Genomic DNA, 20,814 nt, shown 5'->3' with positions numbered 1-20,814 from the left:
TCAATATTTGATTTAGTACACTTATTTTTATCAACTGTCAATTTATTTCACTGAACTAAAAGTTTTTAGTAATATTATAAACAAACTAAAAAAAAGTATTAAAATTTTTCTAATTCAGAATAAAGTGATACAAATTTTAAGCAAATAAAACAGTAAGATGAAATTATTTAACGTGCAAACGTTGATTTATGATACTAATAAATAAAATTCTTGATGATTAAAAAACGTAATTAATATTAGAGTTTGTGGTGAAGCTTTATAAGCCAGATAACAACTACGAGACACGAGTAATTACTTTTGTCTTGTGGTCTTGTTACTAGGCTACGAACCCAAACATTGCGAGTTCGGTCCTCGCTATCGTCAATAGCTACAATTTATTGATATCACAAAGATCGTTTTCAGTATTGTTTAAGGATTATGGCACAGACAATTAATTTTAAAATATAAAAATATATATTATTTACTAGTAATTATACAGAATTATTGATAATTGTTATATAGCATCTGTAAGAATTTCGAAAATAAATAGCAAATGGAATAAAATCATTGTTACTTACGTTTCTTGGTCTTTTACAAAATCTTGTTATTTGGCAGAAAATTACATTTTTTCACAATGGCCAGTTCTACATTTTTCATTTATTTTACTTGTAACTTCAAAACATCGACACAATTCTTTACAACAATCTTCTTAGCGATGCCAATTATAAGAAAATATTTTTCAAATAAAAGTTATAAAAAAGTGATCTTCACATAAGTAAAAATTATTTTTTTACTTACCACACATTACAAGGAAGACATAAACAATCTAATATTTTTCAGAATCTAGCGGATCTTTATTGCTTTTAACATAATTATCTTTTACTAATTTATTTTTTTATGTTTCAATAAACTAATGGAAATTTTAAGAAAGTAATCAAGCATAATATCAAAATCCTAAATGTCTAAAAATAACTTAATATACAGGGTTAACAAGAAATAAATCTCGGAGAGCTCCAGTATGCGTTTTATTGGTCCAAATGTCGTGAAATTTAAAGTGCAATTAATTTAAAAAATGCTTTACATTCTTTAAATTGAAAATTTTAGTACAAAAATTAACTGATAGATGGCATCGTAAAATATAAAAACCACTTAATATGCTTTATAAAAATTTAATAATATAGAAAATTAGCATTAAAGCTGCTCAACAATGTGCTTCAATGGTAGAACTATGTTTTCCGCATTGATCGGAGTAAATCTGCCGGAATTCAGATATTGCAGAGATTTTTGATGTTAGATATTATCCTTTAAGAAAATTCACAACCAAAAACCACACAAGATGACATCTGACGAACGAGAAGACTGTGTTATTGGAAAAAATGACGGCTGATCACTTGTTTATCTGTGAAATCCTGCATCAGCAATTGCTTTACATGCCGATGAAAATGAGGAGGTGAAAATGCTGCATGAAAATGATGTCTTAAAGACATTCACGCTATTGAAGTTGCGGAATCACAAAATCCTTCAGCATTTCACGGTGCCATTATCTTGAGAAGGAACAGGTCTGGATTTCATTTGTTGTTATCTCTAAAAAAATACGGCCCAATGATAAATGTAGCCTTAAAATCGCACTATATTGTCACTTTTCGGGATTTAAGGGTTGTTTCTAAGAAATGTGAGAGTTTTCCATTGTCCAAATTCAAAAATAGTAGGTGTTGACTTGCCCAATGACGCAAAAGTGGGCTTCGTCACTCGACAGAATGTTCCATTGTGAAGTGATGTCAACTACCATTTCATCAAGGAGCTACAATACAAACCTCTGAGTGCCCGTCTTGCAATAAGCGCACAGGCTTTATTTTGTAGGGATAAAAATGCAAAATGCGAGATAAATTTTTCGTACAGAGGAATACGACATATTCAAAACACAGGAAATAATTAACTCACTCACACTATAAGCATACAGCACGCGGTAACTGGCTGATGGCTTCAACGACTGCTTTAGTCACCCCTATTAGCACAAGATATTATAAGATATTCCTGCGATGTTGTTCGGTATTTAAATATATAAGTTTTCCCTATTTTATATATATATGAATTAAATACCGTTTGTGTTATCATGTGATCTGTTGACAAATTTGTGCATTATTTTTTATTTAGCGCATAATTGGAATGATCTGTAATGAAAATTTTGTCTCATTTGGACCAATAGAATGTATTCTGGAGTTTTCCTGATGTGTTGACTGACTGACTGACTGACTGACTGACTGACACACACACACACACACACACACACACACACACACACACACACACACACACACACACACACACACACACACACACACACACACACACACACATGATGAAAACACATGATGATGAAAGTCGACCAATCCTCAATAGATATTTTAAAAGTGAAACTTCAGAATGATAAATACTCTCAATTCATCCTCTTTCGGTTAGAAAGAGGTTGCATCTCCCACATTTCATTTGATTACAGTGCGGCATTAAAAAAAGACATAGACGAAATGATCGAATTTCTTGACATTTTTAAATATATAATATATTTTATAAAAAAGTATATTAATAATGAAAGGATACAATTAAATGTATTTTAAATTAAAAATCTTTAATAATAGCAAATGTGTGTGTCTATTCATTGGTGCTCTATTACAAGTCAAACAATTGGACTAATAGCAAAAAAATTTAGCACATATTGACTTGTAAAAGTGAGCATTACGCATTATTATATAACTAGAATAGACATTTTACAAATGAAATTGATTAAAAATTAGGTGAAATTTTTACTCTTTATAGCAATATTTTTGGAAAATATAACAGAAGAATTATTTTAGGGTCATTTTAAAATTTAGAAAATTATTTTTCCAATGATACCAAATAGTTACCATCTATTTCGTTGTAATTTTTTTAGAAAAATATATTCAACTGGCAACTATATTTTTGATTTTTAATTGAAATAATGACATGGCATACCACAGAATATTAAAATTAATTTCAAGGTAAGTAACGAAATATTTTTATAGAGTATCTCTTCCAAAACAGAATTGTTTGTTATGCATATAATTTTCATCAATATTTCATTGTTTTATGAATTTAACGTTTAACTTTCTTTTTCGTTAAATGTTTTTTTTTCTCTCCGATGTTGATAGGTTTTTGAAGATTTTTCGATGTCAGAATATCATTATCGATGTTAAAAATATCATTGCATGTCTATCATAATCTGAAATTTCACGTTCCTTTCTCGTGGAATTTTGTACAGCACATACAGCTCCGATAACACAGTCACCTTCAGTAACCAGTTTAATTATTATCACAAAAAATATTTTTATTAAAAGTGGCCAAGGGTAATCAAATTTTTGTTCAAAAGAAATAGTTTATTCAGGTTCAAAGAATATTCAGATGCCTTCCGGTCACTATATTGTTTGACGAATTCATTAAATTTAGAAATAAGCTAGGTAAAAGAAATACAAGCTGAATGCATTCTAAGAAAACACACAGAAAGAGAGTCAGAGAGAGAGACACGCACGCACATACACTATCGAATATCAGAAATGAGATAGTTGAATTAATTTCTATATACTTTTCTGGTCTGGAAAAGAGCTGCATGAGGACGGTTATCTTTAATCGTTTAAAAATCAATTTCTGCCTGAAATTCCAAAAAGGGCTAAGAAAAAAAAAAAAAAAAAAAAAGTTGCACTTCGCTTTGAAGAGTCTTTATGTATTATTAGAGAAATTATAGGAACAATCAATGTAGATTCTAGAAGTGTACAGTGACGGTTTAATGCAAGATAATTTTAAACAGAAAAATTTTAATATTTTAGGAAAATCTAGAGTTTAGAAGATAATATTTATTTCTTAGCTGGGATTCAACTTATGGAAGGATTAAGTTAATTTGCATTCCAAATTTACTTTAAAAATATTTTTGAAATGAAAGACTTACTTTATCGAAATATTTTAGAGATATTTTTATTGAATAATATTTATTTATTTTATACATAATAAATTTTTTTATATATATGTAATATATAAAAAAGACTTATATATTTTTTTCTTCATTTTTTCAGGTCATAAGCAATGGATCTTGTTCATAAATATGCTATTAATTCTTCCCGAATATCGAAATTTTTTGTTTATTTTATTTACTTTTATTTTTCGAAAGCCATGAATTCCCTGTTTCAGTCCTCTTCACAGTAAATATTATTTATTTTCTTATTATTAGTAGTAATATTTCGAATAATCCTCTTAGGTTTTAAATAAATTAATAATTAAATCCCACCCGGTGCTTATTAAATTTGGCAGAACTACAAAAAAAAAAAAAAAAAAAAAAAAAAAAAAGCTCTTACACTGATTTTTAACGGTTCATAGGATATTTCTTTTGTACTGCTTATTATTTTTTTTTAAGAAACTGCATCATTTCATAAATTTAACAATGTCTTAAAATTTTCATATACCATCACTGTATTACTGAGTTTCTTCTTTTTTTACGTTTTTTTTAAATAATAAATTTGATTGCTTTCTTCATAAGATTTAAGTACAGTTTCAAGCAAGAAGTTATTCATATAATATAGTCTTTTATAGTGACAAAATATACCTACGAGGACAATTGTGAAAGCTTACAGAAATATAATCTTTATTACTTATAATTGAAAACTGCAACAATACAGTACTTTTCGGTATCATTGTCATGTGAACTGAAGCATTTATCAAAACTTTTTATAATATTTGAAATAAATTTTAAAAATTTCACACCAAAGAATGAAACATTGCAGAGTATCTTTGCTAAGACAATATGATGCAAGTCACTCACCTGAAGAAATGACAATAATTTAAGACCACATCTTGGCTTTAGGTGGGGTTATCAAAATATCATAACAGATATGTTTGAAAGTTTTGGGGAACTCAGCATTCTTGGATGCTTTTTTCGCATGAGTTCATAAACATCACATAATTTGCGTTGAATAGTAGCAGACAAAAGATTTTTAGAATGCAAAAATTATAATGATCCACAATCTATATACTTAGCAGGGTTTTCTATTCATGAGTTCACTTTTAATACTTCTGGCATGTGACTTGAAGACAATATAACTTACGAAATTAAATTATCAATGCCTATTGAACATCTGCGCGCAATGCCACATGATTGATGCAGCTATTTCTGCCTGCTTCAAGCATATTTGTAAACATAATTTATACTTCGAATGATCATAGCTCAATAAATAAATAAAGAAACATTTAAAAAAATGCTTTCAGAAAGATGTTATTAATTGTATTTAAAATAAGAAATAAAAAAAATTCATAATGCTAAAAGATTAAAGTGACAATAAAGATGGAAGTAAAATAAAAATTTGTACTAAGACAGTGAAGATCAAAGCCAATGTCAGTTATCATGGTTTAAGAAGTATTAATTTTAATCCAATTCTAAAATAAATCTAATGTAATTACCTCTGTAATAATTAAAGTAATATATTTATTAGACAATAACAGCCAATATCTGTATAAAACATTAATTAAAATTGGTAATAATATTTATAGAAGTAATGAGAAAGAAATTAAATGCAATAATTGATATATTTTTATTCAGAATCTATAGTAATGTCCAGTATTAGAAAAATGCAATTTTTCTTGCAGTATACTCCTTAGTAAAGAAAATATCATATCTCTTTAGGTCAAAGACCTCTTCCTATTGATAGTTTTGACCTAAGATTTGATACTGACTTAAAATTTTGAGGAATATATCATATGTGGGATTTCATCATTTAGCAATTATGAGTTATCACTGACTTCATCTTTGCATTTGCGAGTTGACTGACCAGGGCCGCCGCGTGGGGGTGGCAAAATTGTTCACCGCAAAAGGGCGCCAGGGCCAGGGGGGCGCCAAAATTTATAGTACTTTTATCGAGTTTTAATTTAATGTTATTTAAATAAAAGTTGTTAATTATACGCTTGTAATTTTGCATGTTTTATATTTTCTAAGTAAAAAAAAATGAGATTCTATTTTTATTTTATTTTACTTTTGTTTTCGTTTGTGTAAAGCAAAATTTGATTGCCGATTCGAGCAATAAAACCACGTTTCATGTGGAGTTCGCGCTACTACATGGAACATGTTAAAAATCTAAGAATTTGTAACATGTAACAACAGCATTGGCATATATTTATTCTTTATGTGCTATGAAGCTGTTGCAAGTCAACGTCGTTGTTTAGTTTGCTTTTTTTTTTTGAATGTTGGTGGAGGCGCCACCATCCGTGTGTGCCTTTGAATTAACAGGGAATACACTTATTTTTAATCATATACGTAGTCGCTGCTCATAAAATACATACATTCTGTGAATTACTTCGCAAGCAAAGTACTGTGATTAATTGTTTTCAAATTATTTTTTGTTTATAATTGCTCGAAAAAATAGGATTATTATTTAGAGGTAAGTGAACAATCTAAATATATTATTAGCATTATTACCAAAGCAGTAAAGATTCATAAAAAGAAACAATTCATTAAGAAAAACTTTTATCTTTCAAATTAACAAAATAATTCAAAAAGCAACTTTTTATTTATCTCTATAAAACCCAGATAAATCTTACCCTTAATTGGGCAAAATTTGATTTATCCATTTCTGATATACAATTACAATTTCCAAATAATCGAAAAAAAAAAATTCTAAAAAAAAATTACTAATGATTATAGCACTTTTTCATTAAAAATTTAGAATTATAATGTATCTGAGATGTTTTCAATATTTCAATTACTTATAAAAAATGCTTTTTAGTAATTTGTATTAATATTGGTTTAATTTACTTAAATATTTTGAATCAGCAGAAAGAAGAAAAAATTTCACAATAAATTCTCAGAAATAATTTTCCACAAAATAAATAAATAAAGTTTCTATTTTCAGTCAAATTAGTTTCTTTATCTGAATCTTTATTTAGTAGCAAATGACATAAATGGGCTTTCGACTTTCAAATAGTATATTGAGAGAAAATCATAAGATGCATTTTGTATATGGAATGAAAATTAAATTTATTTAGTGCAATAAATTTTTTTTTAGAAACATGTTCTCAAATAAAGAAAAAAAGTCTGGAGTACAAAATAGAAAAAGGAAATTGCAACGGGAGGAAGCTAATCAGAAACTAGAGGGATCTCTAAATAAATATCTCAGAAGTACAATAGGATTAGACGGACAAGCAATTGAACCAGGACCATCAACATCTGGTTTGGAATTTCATAATGAAAATTTATCTCAAAACGAAAATTCATCAGAATATGATCAAGAAGAAGCCACGATTGTACCAATAGAAAACTTAGATGTTGCCGTAGAAAATTCGCTTGGTAATAACGTAATATCTCAAAATGAAGATTTTGACTTTGAATTAAAGCATCCAGCTACCTGGCCTGATACAATTTCTATAAAAATTAGAGATTATTTAATTGAAAATGGCCTTCCCCGTTTGATAACGAAACATTTTCCGAGAGATAATTCTGGCAGAAAGTTTTCAGAATCGTTCTATTATAGAACATTACCGAATGGAGAAAAAGTATTTAGAAATTATTTAGTATATTCAAATTCCCGAAACACAGTTTTTTGCTTCCCATGTAAACTATTCAGTGAGAAGCATTCACAGCTTATTAAGGATGGATGTAATGTTCGGGCATATTTAATCCACATTTTGAAAAAACATGAAAGCAGTGCATCTCACCTTAAACATAGTTCAAAATGCAGTGAACTCAAAATGTCTTTGTGTAATTTATGTACCATTGATGCAGCTCAACAAAGACTTTATGATGCAGAAAAGGTTTACTGGCAATCAGTTATTGAACGGCTTATTTATTTAATTCAATATTTAGCCCGGCAATACCTTGCATTTAGATGTTCTTCGAAAGAGTTGTATCATAGTGATAATGGAAATTTTTTGAGGTTGGTAGAAACTATAACAAAATTTGATAAAATAATCGCTGAATATCTCCACAAAATTCAAACATCTCAAAACAAGAAAATTGCTCATTACTTAGGGGATCAAATTCAGAATGAAATTATAAGCATTATTTCAGAAGTAATTAAAAAGCATTTATTACATATGATTAAATCATCAAAATATTACTCACTAATTCTGGATGCTATACCTGATGTCAGTCATACCGAACAGTTGACTGTTGTAATTCGATTTGTTTATAAGAACGAGGAAACCAATAAAGTCCAAATTGAACATTTTTTAGGATTTCAATCTGTTGAGAACACTACTGGACAGGGTCTGTTTGAATTCATAAATGGACATTTAAAATCGTCAGAACTAAATTTAACAGATTTACGAGGCCAATCTTACGATAATGGTGCTAATATGAAAGGAAAGCATAAAGGATTGCAACAAAAAAATTATTGATAATAATTCGAGAGCACTCTAGAGAATGGACAAAGCAGGGGACATAAATTTAGTTTTAAATGATGCAGTTAAAATTTCCTACGAAGCAGTTAATTTCTTCGGAGTAGTGCAGGAACTTTACAACTTCTTTTCTTCATCCGTTAAACGTTGGTCTATTTTGCAACAGTATGTTGAAAATCTAACTTTAAAGCCACTCTCCAACACCAGATGGGAAAGTAGAATTCAAGCTTTAAGACCGTTGAAAAACGATTTCAAGGGATTTTGAGAGCGTTCATAAATATTCAAGAAGATCAAACAAGAGACATGAAATCAAGAACTCAAGCAAAAAATTTGATTCAGAAGATTTCCTCGTTTAAATTCATTTGTTCCATTAACATCTGGCACGATATTTTAAATTTAGCAAACAAAATAATGCAAAATTCTAAATGTGATTTACAAATCGTGACTGACTAATTTACAAATCTTATATCAGAACTAAATATTCGTAGATCAGATGAAGCGTATGAATATGCAATTGCCAATGCAAGTATCGTTGCTGATGATTTGGGGGTGGATACTGATCTTCCTCAAAGTCAAAACAGGTTAAAAAAGAAACTATTTCAAGATGAACAAACCGACGAACCAATCAGCAATTCAAGACAAAAATTTAAGGTTGAATTTTACAAACAATATAATATTAGACACTGCTATTTCTTCAATTATTGAAAAATTCAGTCAATTAAAAGAACATTACAATTACTACAAGGTAAGTACACTATATACCAAATTTAAAAAACTGGAGTGACAATGAAATTTTAAAACAATGTAAAGAATTAGAACAAAAATTAACGGATACTAAAAATGTTAATGAAAAGGACATTGATCGAAGAAATACAATCTTTATGATGTTTTGCCAAGGGGATATGTCACCTATTGATGTCTTAAATTATATTTATGAAAACAATCTTACCGATACATTTCCAAATATTGCAATAGCTTTACGGATTTCTTTAACCCTGCCAGTTTCGGTGGCTACTGGAGAACAAAGTTTTTCAAAACTTAAAATTATAAAAAACTACATGTGATCTACCAAGGCGCAGGAGAGATTATCGGACATGTCAATTATATCCTTAGAGAACGAAATTTTTGATAAATTAAATATAAAGGAATTGATACGAGCGTTTGTAGCTAGGAGAATCAATATTGGAATATATTTTCTAATTCTTATATTTTACTTAAAAAATGTTTTATCATTGTTTTGTTTTTAAAATTTATGAAATAATAATAAAAAAAACAATAAGACAAACGTGTTTCAATATTATAATTTTAAAGCTTTTCAGTTCGAAAGTCTAATTTTGAATACTATAAAACAGTATTTTACATATAATTTGCAGCACTTTATATGAGTGAACAGAACCCCATTAAGGGGCGCCAAATTTCAATTTGAACAAGGGCACCTAATACCCAAGCGGCGACCCTGTGACTGACACACATTCAGGTAAACTGACTCACATTCAGGTAAATACACACTTACAAGCTTCAAAAAATATTTATCGAACTCAGCGAAGTTTAAAATGTTGACATTCAACACCTCGAGCTAAATTTTTAAAACTTTTATTTTATGGTTACAGTATTTTCTCCATATATACTTCTTATAATTAGAAAGTAAAATCAAACACCTAAATAGTTATATAAGATAAAAACAACAATAAATTATTTAAAACAAATATTAATAATACTAAATGAAATATTTAATGTAAAATTAAATTATAATGCTTAAATTATCCTAGTTACTAAAAATTGTTTCACAGTTTATCAAAAGAATAGATATGTTTGGGTGTTTATTTATGTATCAACAAAATAAAATACATTTCTGTAAATTTGAATCTACCTTAGAAGCATAATTATAATGAGTAAATTAAAAAAAAAAAAAAACCAGTTATAAGAACAGACAACTGAATTAAAAAAAAAAAAAAAATTCTTCATTTGATTTCAATAAATTTTGCATAATTTATTGGTTTTGCATAATTATTGGTTTTTTTTTGCATAATTTATTGGTTTATTTATTTCATGTAAATAAATCTTTTGAAATGTTTCTCCTAATTTCTGAAACTCAGATTTCATTGCTTTTAAAAATAAATGCAATAATAAATATATTTTTTCACATTTAAAAGGTTTTGTTTCATCAAATCTATATACTTCATAAATTTCTTTGCTTTCCCCCAAACAAACTTAAATCTTCTTCCAAAGTTCATATGTTACAATTTTTATCATATCATAATCATTTTTAATCATAATCATTTTTAAAATAAATTATTTTTAAGATCATTTATCTAAAAACTAAAGTGGAGCAGCAAAGTGATCTAATCCAGTTTTGAAGTAAAAAAATTTCAATCATATTATATATGAAGAAACCATTAATTCTATTGGAAATAATATTATATAGTAGATGTATGCAAGTTATTAAAATTTATTGAATAACGATAGCTTCAGCAAAAAATCTAGAGGCAATAATCCTAAATTAATATTTTAAACATAATAAAACTTTAATGCATTCTTCTATGTTAGGGAGAAAGAAAAATTAGTTATAACATTCATCAAAATATGCAGATTTGTCTTTACATTTTGGATTTTAGATTCAATGACAATACAAATATATATTAAAAAAAATGTGTTATTGAATTTTTAAAAGCAAATATATTATTCAACAACATGAATCAACTGTCAGGCTGACAATTCTGCAATTTTGATTATTATAATTTTTATTAAATTTTATCATAAAAGTCACAAGAAATCTCCAAACCTTGCATCCATAAGCCACAAGCTTCAGTACACATTCTAGCAGGAACATAGACGTGAAAACCTCGTTCAAGTAGCTTAAAATGTCTAGATACAAATTGCTTGCGTTGTGGTACTACAGGCGCAGGAAGGGTGTAGGAAGAAAGAGAAAAATAATAAAATAGGGCAGCAGGAGGTAAATAAATTTGACAAAATATCACATAGGTTGGGATAGGTTTAAAACTGCAAACACATAAAACCAAGCAACTATAAGATTTTTGCAACCAAATCACCAACTGGAACACAAGTCAGTTTATTTTTAATAAAATATAAAAATAATTTCAAACTAAAAATTCTTTCTACATAGTAACCAGTTGGGAATTTTTTTTCAGAATAAAATCTATATAATAAATGTACACTGCACTAAATTTAAAAACATGGTAAATCATTAATGTCTACATATCAAATATTCGAAAAATGCAATTGTATAATAATAAATTCATGCATTCATACTCACAAACTGAGAAGACAACCAAATGATGCCATGCTTTAAATTTAGGTAAATATGTGAAAATAAAATGTGCCCGAAATCACTAGTGCTTGCTCGGCTTTAGTGTGGGCAAAGATGCATTACATGCAGACGGATGCAAGCAAGCATAAGGATAAAATGTTTCTTTAAAGGAGGTAGGTAAGCAAGACCTAATGCAACTTGTAACATATTATTCACCAATATCTTTCATACAGCAACATGTTTTATGCATATCATCTTGAGAAAGTATCTATATACATATTTTTATTACATTTCAACCCTTCCAGTATTCTTTTCATATCATGCATTATCTAGTTAATTTCTTTTGAAGTTAATCAAACTTTTTATTGTTTAAAACTTAGATGACAATTAAGATAAAAAAAATTCCTTAAATCTGGAAAATAAATCCATTTAATGAATTTTTCTAAACTATACATTTAAGAATGGATAAGTTACTACAAAAACTAATATTTTCACAAGAAACACACATACATAGAGGGAAGGGTTGAAATTTAAATCAGTGCATTTCAAGCTAGTGTGTCATGGCACAAAATAGAACTATCACTGAAGACAATGATGCACAGGTACGACTCAACACCATACTATATGCTTTTGTAATGCTGCTAAACAAGATGCCAGCAGCACAAAATAATGAACTGACCATTCAGTTTCCAATATGCAAATCACATGCAGCAAAATTGCACTCTGATTAGTTTAATATGAATTGGGACTGGATTGGAGGCATTTAAATAAATTAAACGTTAAACTTTCAACAGGCAAAAAATGCCATTTAAGAGCATTCACATTTAGAAATATTGTAAAATATCATATATTTTAATAAAGCTAATTAAATTATAAAGCTATAAAAACTTAACTGCCTCCAATCCAAACCTATACACTGCTCAAGTTGTTATAGTCTACAAAATAGACCTAAACGCTATAACTACTTTATCCCTTTGAATTAAAAGCTTTATATAACTAGATGGTAAATAACAAAAATACCAATAAAATATTTCTCATTAGCAGCAAAATAGATTAAAAAATTTTTAGTTACGAAAAGAGTATTCAAAATGTTTGTTTAATTAGGAAAAGATTTAAGATAAATTTCAAGTTTCTTTGGAAAAAAAAAAAAAAAAAAATGTGTAACAATTTTTTTTGAAATACATTGTTTGATTTCTCAACTTACTATTTAATGATGAATTTTTTTCAAAATCCAAGAATAAAAATGCTATATTACCAAAATCAATTTTTCTGAAGAAAATAAAATGTTAAATTCTATGAAATAAAATTATTTAAAATTCCTATACAGAATGAAGCAAAACATTTTGTTAAAATCTTGTTACCTTTTTAGAAGTTTTTTTAATTATTTTTTATAATTATTGGATTAAATAAAGTTGAAATTAAATTAAAAATATAATTATCTCAAGTGACATTGTGGTTGCTCAAAGAGTATAAAAATCCAAATTATTTACAATATATTTCATAACAAGAAAGTTTTAAATGTTGTTTAAATTTTTATAATGGTTAGTTACATTTAAACTTTTCAAATTAAATTTTGGGGATCTAAAATTAATTGTTTAAAAATAATGAAATTAATAACAGAATTAAACAAATTGTACAAGATGAATACTCTTTATGAAGAAGTCCGAAAAACTTAAAACAAAATTAAAAATAATGGCCATTTAAAGATGAGCCATTAAATAAATAATTTCTAATTTTGAAATTCCTTAAAAAAATTACATCTAAATTTAAAGATGTAATTTTTATTGCTACTTTTTAATAAACTGAATTCATTTAAGGAAATTTTAGAATAGCTATTAATTCAAAGGGTTAAAGAGCAATCTAAGTGTCCCCGCCTTACCCGGGCTCCAAATGCCACCATCTTGAGCAAACATTCAAGGGAGAAAAGCGAAGTGAAGGTCATATTCATATACTTCAAGGTTGTTTCAAAGACATCACTTTCATCGTTATGCTACAGTAAGTCACAAACAAAGACAGAGACGTATAAAGGGAAAGAAATGTTAAGTATAAACACTACTAAAAATCCACAGAGGAATTCTTTCATGTTTGAATAGAAAAAAGAGAAAAACATAAAAATATAACTAAAGGGAAAAAAATTAAGCAACAAAATAAGTTTCATTTAATTTGCATATCATAAAAACTAAATAAAACTGCATTACAAACCTTAAATTAATAATTTTGGTTGAATATTTTTAGATAAGCAGTGCTGTAGATAATAGTTCCAACTAGTTTTGAAACATAATTAAGTATATTATATTTAAATCACGTTAGAGTTAATGATGAACTTTATTTTAAGTGGTAAACTCCAAATAAAAAAATACAATAGTTTAACCTGAATTAGTTGGAAAATTTATCTCTGAATTAATTAGATAAAAAAACAGTAATATAATATTATAAATAATTGTTTACTGGGAAAAATTGAAATATTTTATTTTGAGCTACTTTGTCGTTTTAATATAGAAAGAAATGTGGAAAATGGTATACAAAGCAGTGGGCCATATAAATTATTTTTGAAGCAATAATTATTATTCAGATTAAAAAGGAAAGAAAAATCACAATTTTCCTTGAACCACTGCATTTAAAAAAATGGATGAGATTAACTGGAACTTTCTAACAATCGTTTAGATGTAAAATCTGCATGGTGTAGCACATTTATAAAAAAAATTCGTAGCAGCTACTATAAAAACTGTAGTTATTAAATCTTACAATTAAAATATTTTTTTTAACAATAATAAAGAACTTGTGGATTCTTACATTTTTTTCATCAATAAAATTTAACTTATTTTTTTCGTAATAAGATCACTTTCATAATAACCCTATAATTAATGAGAATTTTTTAAAAACAAATTAATATATTTGAAATTTAGAGTTGCAAATTTATCATTCAGAATAGCAATAAATTTTATATTTTTAAGCATAATTTTAACTATTATTTTCAAAAAAGTTTAAAGTACTGTAGATAATATTGAACAAAAAAAATTTGAAAGAATGCTGTTATCAATTTAAATAAAAAACATGATACTTCTGAAAACATATAATTTTGAGGTTTAAACAGGATTATGTTAACTAAGGTTACTTTTCAGGTACCTTGGACTGTAAAAGTTTTGCTACTATCTGATGTTAACTAATAGGCCCATGAATAATTAAGTTAAAATTTTTATTTGAAAAAAAAAGCAGCTAAATGAAATATTAATGATGCAAAACTAAGCATACATTTTCAACTGAAGTCACCATGAAACTAGTATACTAAAGTATTTGTAAAATAAACATGAAATTTATAATAAAAAAAAGATTTATTTCATGAAAATTGGAATTTAATACTGAAAAAAATTGAATAATATCCTTAAATGATGATAAATTATTTCATTATTGATATTATATATTATTTAAATACTATTAATAAGAATCCAAATAAATAGTTTTAAATGTAGAATGTAATTATGGAAGGTAGCTAATTTTTAAAAGACAAAATGATAAGCACATTAAAAATTAAATTTCCTAAGGTAACTAATTAAAATGCTAAATTTAAATGTATAATTTAAATTATTAAAGATGTTGAAAACATTATGAGATTACGTTTCTTAATTTTTTTCTAAATATATACCTTTAACATTGATATTTAAAACTCTTAGCAATTGTTATTGAATTATATCAAAACGTTTTTTTTCCCCTTAAATCTAATAAGCAAATAACAATGCTTGTATAATAATTAATTTTACAAATCTTAGCTATCTATTTTATCAAAGTAAAAAAAAAATTAATTAAATTAAGAATATTTGCTGCATATTTATACAGTAATAGTTATCTAAAAATTTAGTACGGACTAAATTAGTTTTTAAATTCATCTAGGCCAAGATAAAAATAATTTATGAATACTAAAATTTAATATCACAAAAAAACTATTCTTAATTCCAATTCAGGTAAACTTTTTAAACATAGAACTTCTTTTAAAAAATATAAATTACTAAAGTACCAGTAAATCTCATCACAGAGCCCAGTTTTGAGCAGTGCATTGTAATAAAAACTCTTATATATGTTTTGCAATTCATTTGGGCAAGAGAGTGAATTGAGAAGTGAGCATTACATTTATTCAAACACTACAGCCATGCTTGATTTCATTTTAACATGCACTGATGCACAGACTAAAATTCATAGCAGTAAAGATCGAAACAGTTTCACAGTCATCTCTGCATTTTAAACATTAATTCAGTAAGTTAACATTTCATTTCAGAAAGAAAAGTAAAAGGAATTTTAGTTTAATAAAATATAGTATTAAGGTAAATAAGATTTAATTGAAGGTTCTATAGAATTAAAAAAAATTGCAACTCATTTTTTAACTAAAAACTTATTACATAGAATTTTGAAATAAGCTTTACTGGAATTAGAAATATATATATACATATAAAAGAAATAATATTTAAAAAAATCAGAATTAAATTTAAAAAATCATTATATTAATTTATATAATTTATAAAAAGACATTTGAAACATTTTATAATTATGCAAAAAAGATTTTAATGACTGTGAACTGCAATACCAGAAACTGTACCAAGAAACTAATTTTCAAACATGCACTTATATTATAATTATATCCAAAACTATGAATTTAGAAATGATTTATTCCAAAGACAAATGCAATATATGATATTATTTCAAAATGGACGATCACACTTTCTACAAGCATGCTTTAGAAAGTTGCAACAAGTCAAAAGGTTTCTAAAATATTTTTATCTTATCAATCAAAAATTTTTAAGCTAATTTATGATATGTTTATTGTTATTTTTATTATATAACAGTCATCTTTAAAGTATAAAATCTTTAAAGGAATATTATATAATTTTTTAAAGTTATATGATATATTTTCAAATAATATAAAATCTCAAAATTCCTTATACATTTTAATTAAATAAAGGCAAAAGAGGTAATTTTAATATAAAAATACCACATAGTTTTTAAAATCATGCAATGATAAAATTAACTAAACAGCTACACAATTTCTTTAAAAGATTCAATAGCATTCTCAAAAATCCTCTGTTTTTTTTTTCTTTCTTTTTTTTTTTCAAGAATGCTTTCAATATGCTGATTTTAGAAATTAGTATATGTAATATATTGAAAATAATAGAAATTTTTAATAGAATTCAAAGTAATTCATGTAATCATAAAAAAGGCATGTTAGCATTTTCTGAACATAAAACTTCAAGCATGAAAACAAAATATAGTAATAACATGTAAGATTTCAATTTTTTTAAAAATGTATTTATGTTAACTAATTTTGAAAATTATATTATTTTTATTCCATTGTACTAGGTTAAAAAATATTCACTGTTTTCAAAAATAGAACTTTAAAATAAAATAAAGAGATCAAACAACATAATTTGATTTAAAAATATAGCAGACAGTTAACTAAAAATTTTTCTTGATTGGCTTAGAAATAGAAAAAAATTTATTTCAATTTCTTTAATCAGTGTTATATGATAAAATGAATCATTTTTAGTGATTAATTCCCTAAATTCAATCATCTCTTTCCTTTCCTGGAAAAGAAGTGAAATGCTGATAATTTGGCTCTGGAATAAATGTGCATTATCCAACATATTATTTCAGAGATTAATTATGTTACAATGACATGTTTATAACAATTGAAAAAATTCTAGAATAATGTATTATTATATTTAAAAATTACAGTTCTTAACACTGTAATTTTAAATAAATTTTTATTAAAATGATATTCTATGAATATATATATTTTTTTCAAGCTACCACAATTGAAACACATAAAACTGTATAATATATATAAAATTCTACATTATTATGAAAACAAATTTATGTCAGTATTTAATATCAAAATGCCAATATAAAAGTACTTTTAAGCAGACAATAGTTGATAAATAAATGAAAAATGAATTTAAGTTGTTTCCTAATATATTTTTTGGATTTTGCCCTTTTCCTACACCATCAAAATAAAACTGTAAAAAAAAAAAAAAAAAAAAAAACCTAGAATAATAAAAATTATTATTTAATTTTTTTTTTCATGTTTCCATTTTTATCATAGTGATGATACAATCTATTAGTATATTTTGAAACAGAGTAAGAGGAAGGACTTTAATACCCCAGGAAGATTTTTTTTTAAAAAGAGGTTTAATAATTATTAAAGAAATTATATTAAGGCTTTGAGATTCTTTTATATTAAATTATATATAACAATAAAAATAATATAACTTTTACTCAAAAAGAAAGATGTTTAATAATTATTAAAGAAATTATATTTAAGTCTTGAGATTCTTTCATATTAAATTATAGGAATAAAAATAATATAACTTTCTTTCAGAAAACTATATTTTCTGAAACATATATATTGCATTATTAAAGATTAATTATATATAAGCTTTATTAATGAAAAAATATAATATTATAAATAAAATTTAAATTCTCATGTTCTTATTCTCATATCATGCAAAGAAATTAACTGTGTTTTATAACTTCAAAATCAACATTTGTTTTAAAAAAATATCAAAAGCACAAAAGTTTAAATTTATTCCATCAGAAATAATTACAATTTTAATATCTTGTTAGTAATATAAAAATCATACTTAAAAACGATATACGGATAATATAAAATTCTTAATGTTTATTAAGTAATGCAAAAGTTAGATGACTTCAATTTACCAAGTCCAATCAAATAAATAACTTATTAGAATGAAACAACTTTCTGCTGAAAGTAATTTTCTTTACATATGATAATTGATTTATAAAAAAATTAGTACACCGCTAAAAAATTACAATTACTTAAGTTATTTACCATCAATAATCTTTGAAGGGCTATCAAGTATTTAATCATTAATTCAATATTTTAAGAAATTCTTATTTCAGCAATTACATACATCATTTTAAAATTAGAAAGACTAATTTATTAATTCGATTTATTTAAATTTATTTTACTTTTAAATGAAGCATTTTGAAATCAGATTCTGATCAAAGGAACGTTAAAGATAAGATTTTAAATCTATAATTTTATTACTTAAATACTTATTTTTAACTCTTATGTAGTTTCTTAATCCCCAAAATAAGAAAAATTCTAACATTAGTTATAGATTATAAATGATGTTTTTGATTGAATGTTTTTTGAAAAAAGATACTGGAGGAAATTTTACATAATAGGAACAATTATATTTATTTACATGATGAATAATATAATACATATTTAATCTTTCTTTAAAAGTTTATAAATAGAAGTTATTAAAACAAAATGCATTCTGCAATAAATATAAGTAATATATATTTTCTTTAAAAAAATATTTCTATTACTTCTCTTAATTAACATAACTAATAATTAAGATAATAAAATATTTTTATGAGAGAAATGATATAATATTGCCATACTAATTCCTCTCTTACCTTCATCATAAGCAATAGAGTATTGCACACAATAAGAAACATGATGAAATATTCAAATGGAGTAGAGTCTACCATAACCCAAATCCGATACTTCACTCCTTCTTTATTTGGTGGCATGTATCTCTCCAAAGGTTTTGCGTGTATGGCAAAATCAATGCAAGATTTCTGTTTGAAGGAAATTTTTTTAATAATGGTATATTTGTACTAACTCCGCTGATACACGTAAAATTTAAATATGAATGAAATGAAGGAATGACCAATTTGAACTGAGTAAATTTAAACACCTGATTCTTGTCCAGATCACCTTCTTCCAATTCTTTCTCTCCTTGCTCTTGGAAGGTGATAATAATTAAGGCCACGAAGATGTTAACAAAGAAAAATGGAAAAACTATGAAGAAAACTATATAAAAGATAGCCATTTCGACACGAAACCTAGGAAGAGGACCTTCATTCTCATATGTAGAATCCATAGAATGCTGTAGCACCCTAAAAGGAAAGTAAATGTTATTGATTTACAGATGTAAAATGCAAAAATTATATCAAATTTCAGAGTTATACTATAATAAACATTTTTAAAAAGGATATCAAGAAATGGCAAATACAATTTAGTAGTATTTGCTCTTTCTCTGAGAAAGTATCTGAAACCTACAGCCTTATCAATCTAATCAGAGCATCCTTAGAATTGATCTCAAGACGAAATTGTATTGTAGCTAAATTAATAATTGATTTTTTTTTTGAAAAAATCTGCAGGTTGGATTAAGTACTTGTTTTTTATACACAATCAAGAAATTTAGACTCACATACCAAAATGAATCATTATGCATTCCCAGTTTAAACATTTGAAGCTTCTGCTATATGGTACAGAAAAAATAATACGCTTGTTTTTTTTGGGTTTTTTTTTGTTTCTTTTTCCTTTTATATCAAACCAAAGAGAAAGTTTGTCACTTTAGATTTTATTTGAAAGACAATCTAAATTAGCTCTATTCAACAAAGGTCCTTTTTCTCACTGAAATAATATACCATGACTGAATTATTGTAATGGGCAGCAATATCTATTTATTAAAATAGATATTTTGTTGAAAACTTCTATATAAAGTGTTAGGGAGAAGTAACATTCCTATAGGAAATTTTTTTAAAAATCTTTTTATGGCAGTATTTTGTGTGCATTTGCTTTTGTCTTAATGTCTTTTTTGTACTGACTAGCTTTTTTCAGCAAATGTCTCATTGCCCTTTGAAATAATCATAATAAGTTATTATTTTATGCAATTATTTAAATATGTATAGGTAATATGTTCTTCCTATGAATAAACTTCCAATTTTGATACACTATGGCATAGTGCTTTTAGTAAATGCAATGCATTTTAAGACCATACAAAAAGGAAACTGAAGAGAATTATTTACTGTCATGCAAAAATCATTTGGAAGACTGAATTAAGCAAGAATTAATTACAGATTTCGTCCATTTATGTTTAAATGAATAAATATAGGCAAGGTGGTTTGGTGGCACTTATTACTAATGTTAAAAGTTCTATAAAATGTGACTACATATTCTGAATGTTCTAGTATGTTTTTTACATTTTAATAATCATAAAGCATATCATTTTTGCATAATCACAAAGAAAAGAATAATACTTCATAAAACAATTGCTATGCATAATGAAAAAAAGTATTTGTTAAAATGGGAGGTAAAATACTGTATGAATGTTCAGAACAAAAGCAGTAAAAAAAAAATTAATGATCACCGCATT

The 20,814-nt window shown here is 25.9% G+C and overlaps 1 protein-coding gene across 1 annotated transcript in view; it reads right to left on the bottom strand.

Annotated features, from left to right (window-relative positions):
* LOC129980819 (voltage-dependent calcium channel type A subunit alpha-1-like) overlaps positions 1–20,814 on the bottom strand; it is a 129,091-nt gene that overhangs the window by 52,348 nt on the left and 55,929 nt on the right. The window contains exons 27-30 of the mRNA XM_056091210.1: positions 19,351–19,552; positions 19,067–19,231; positions 13,515–13,625; positions 11,150–11,260 (exon numbers count right to left, since the gene is read on the bottom strand). Coding sequence (XP_055947185.1) covers positions 11,150–11,260; positions 13,515–13,625; positions 19,067–19,231; positions 19,351–19,552 — 589 coding nt within the window. The remainder of the gene's footprint in view (positions 1–11,149; positions 11,261–13,514; positions 13,626–19,066; positions 19,232–19,350; positions 19,553–20,814) is intronic.

The sequence above is a fragment of the Argiope bruennichi genome, chromosome 8 (assembly GCF_947563725.1).
Source record: "Argiope bruennichi chromosome 8, qqArgBrue1.1, whole genome shotgun sequence".
Lineage (NCBI taxonomy): Eukaryota > Metazoa > Arthropoda > Arachnida > Araneae > Araneidae > Argiope > Argiope bruennichi.
This window is presented reverse-complemented; position numbering and strand designations above follow the sequence as displayed.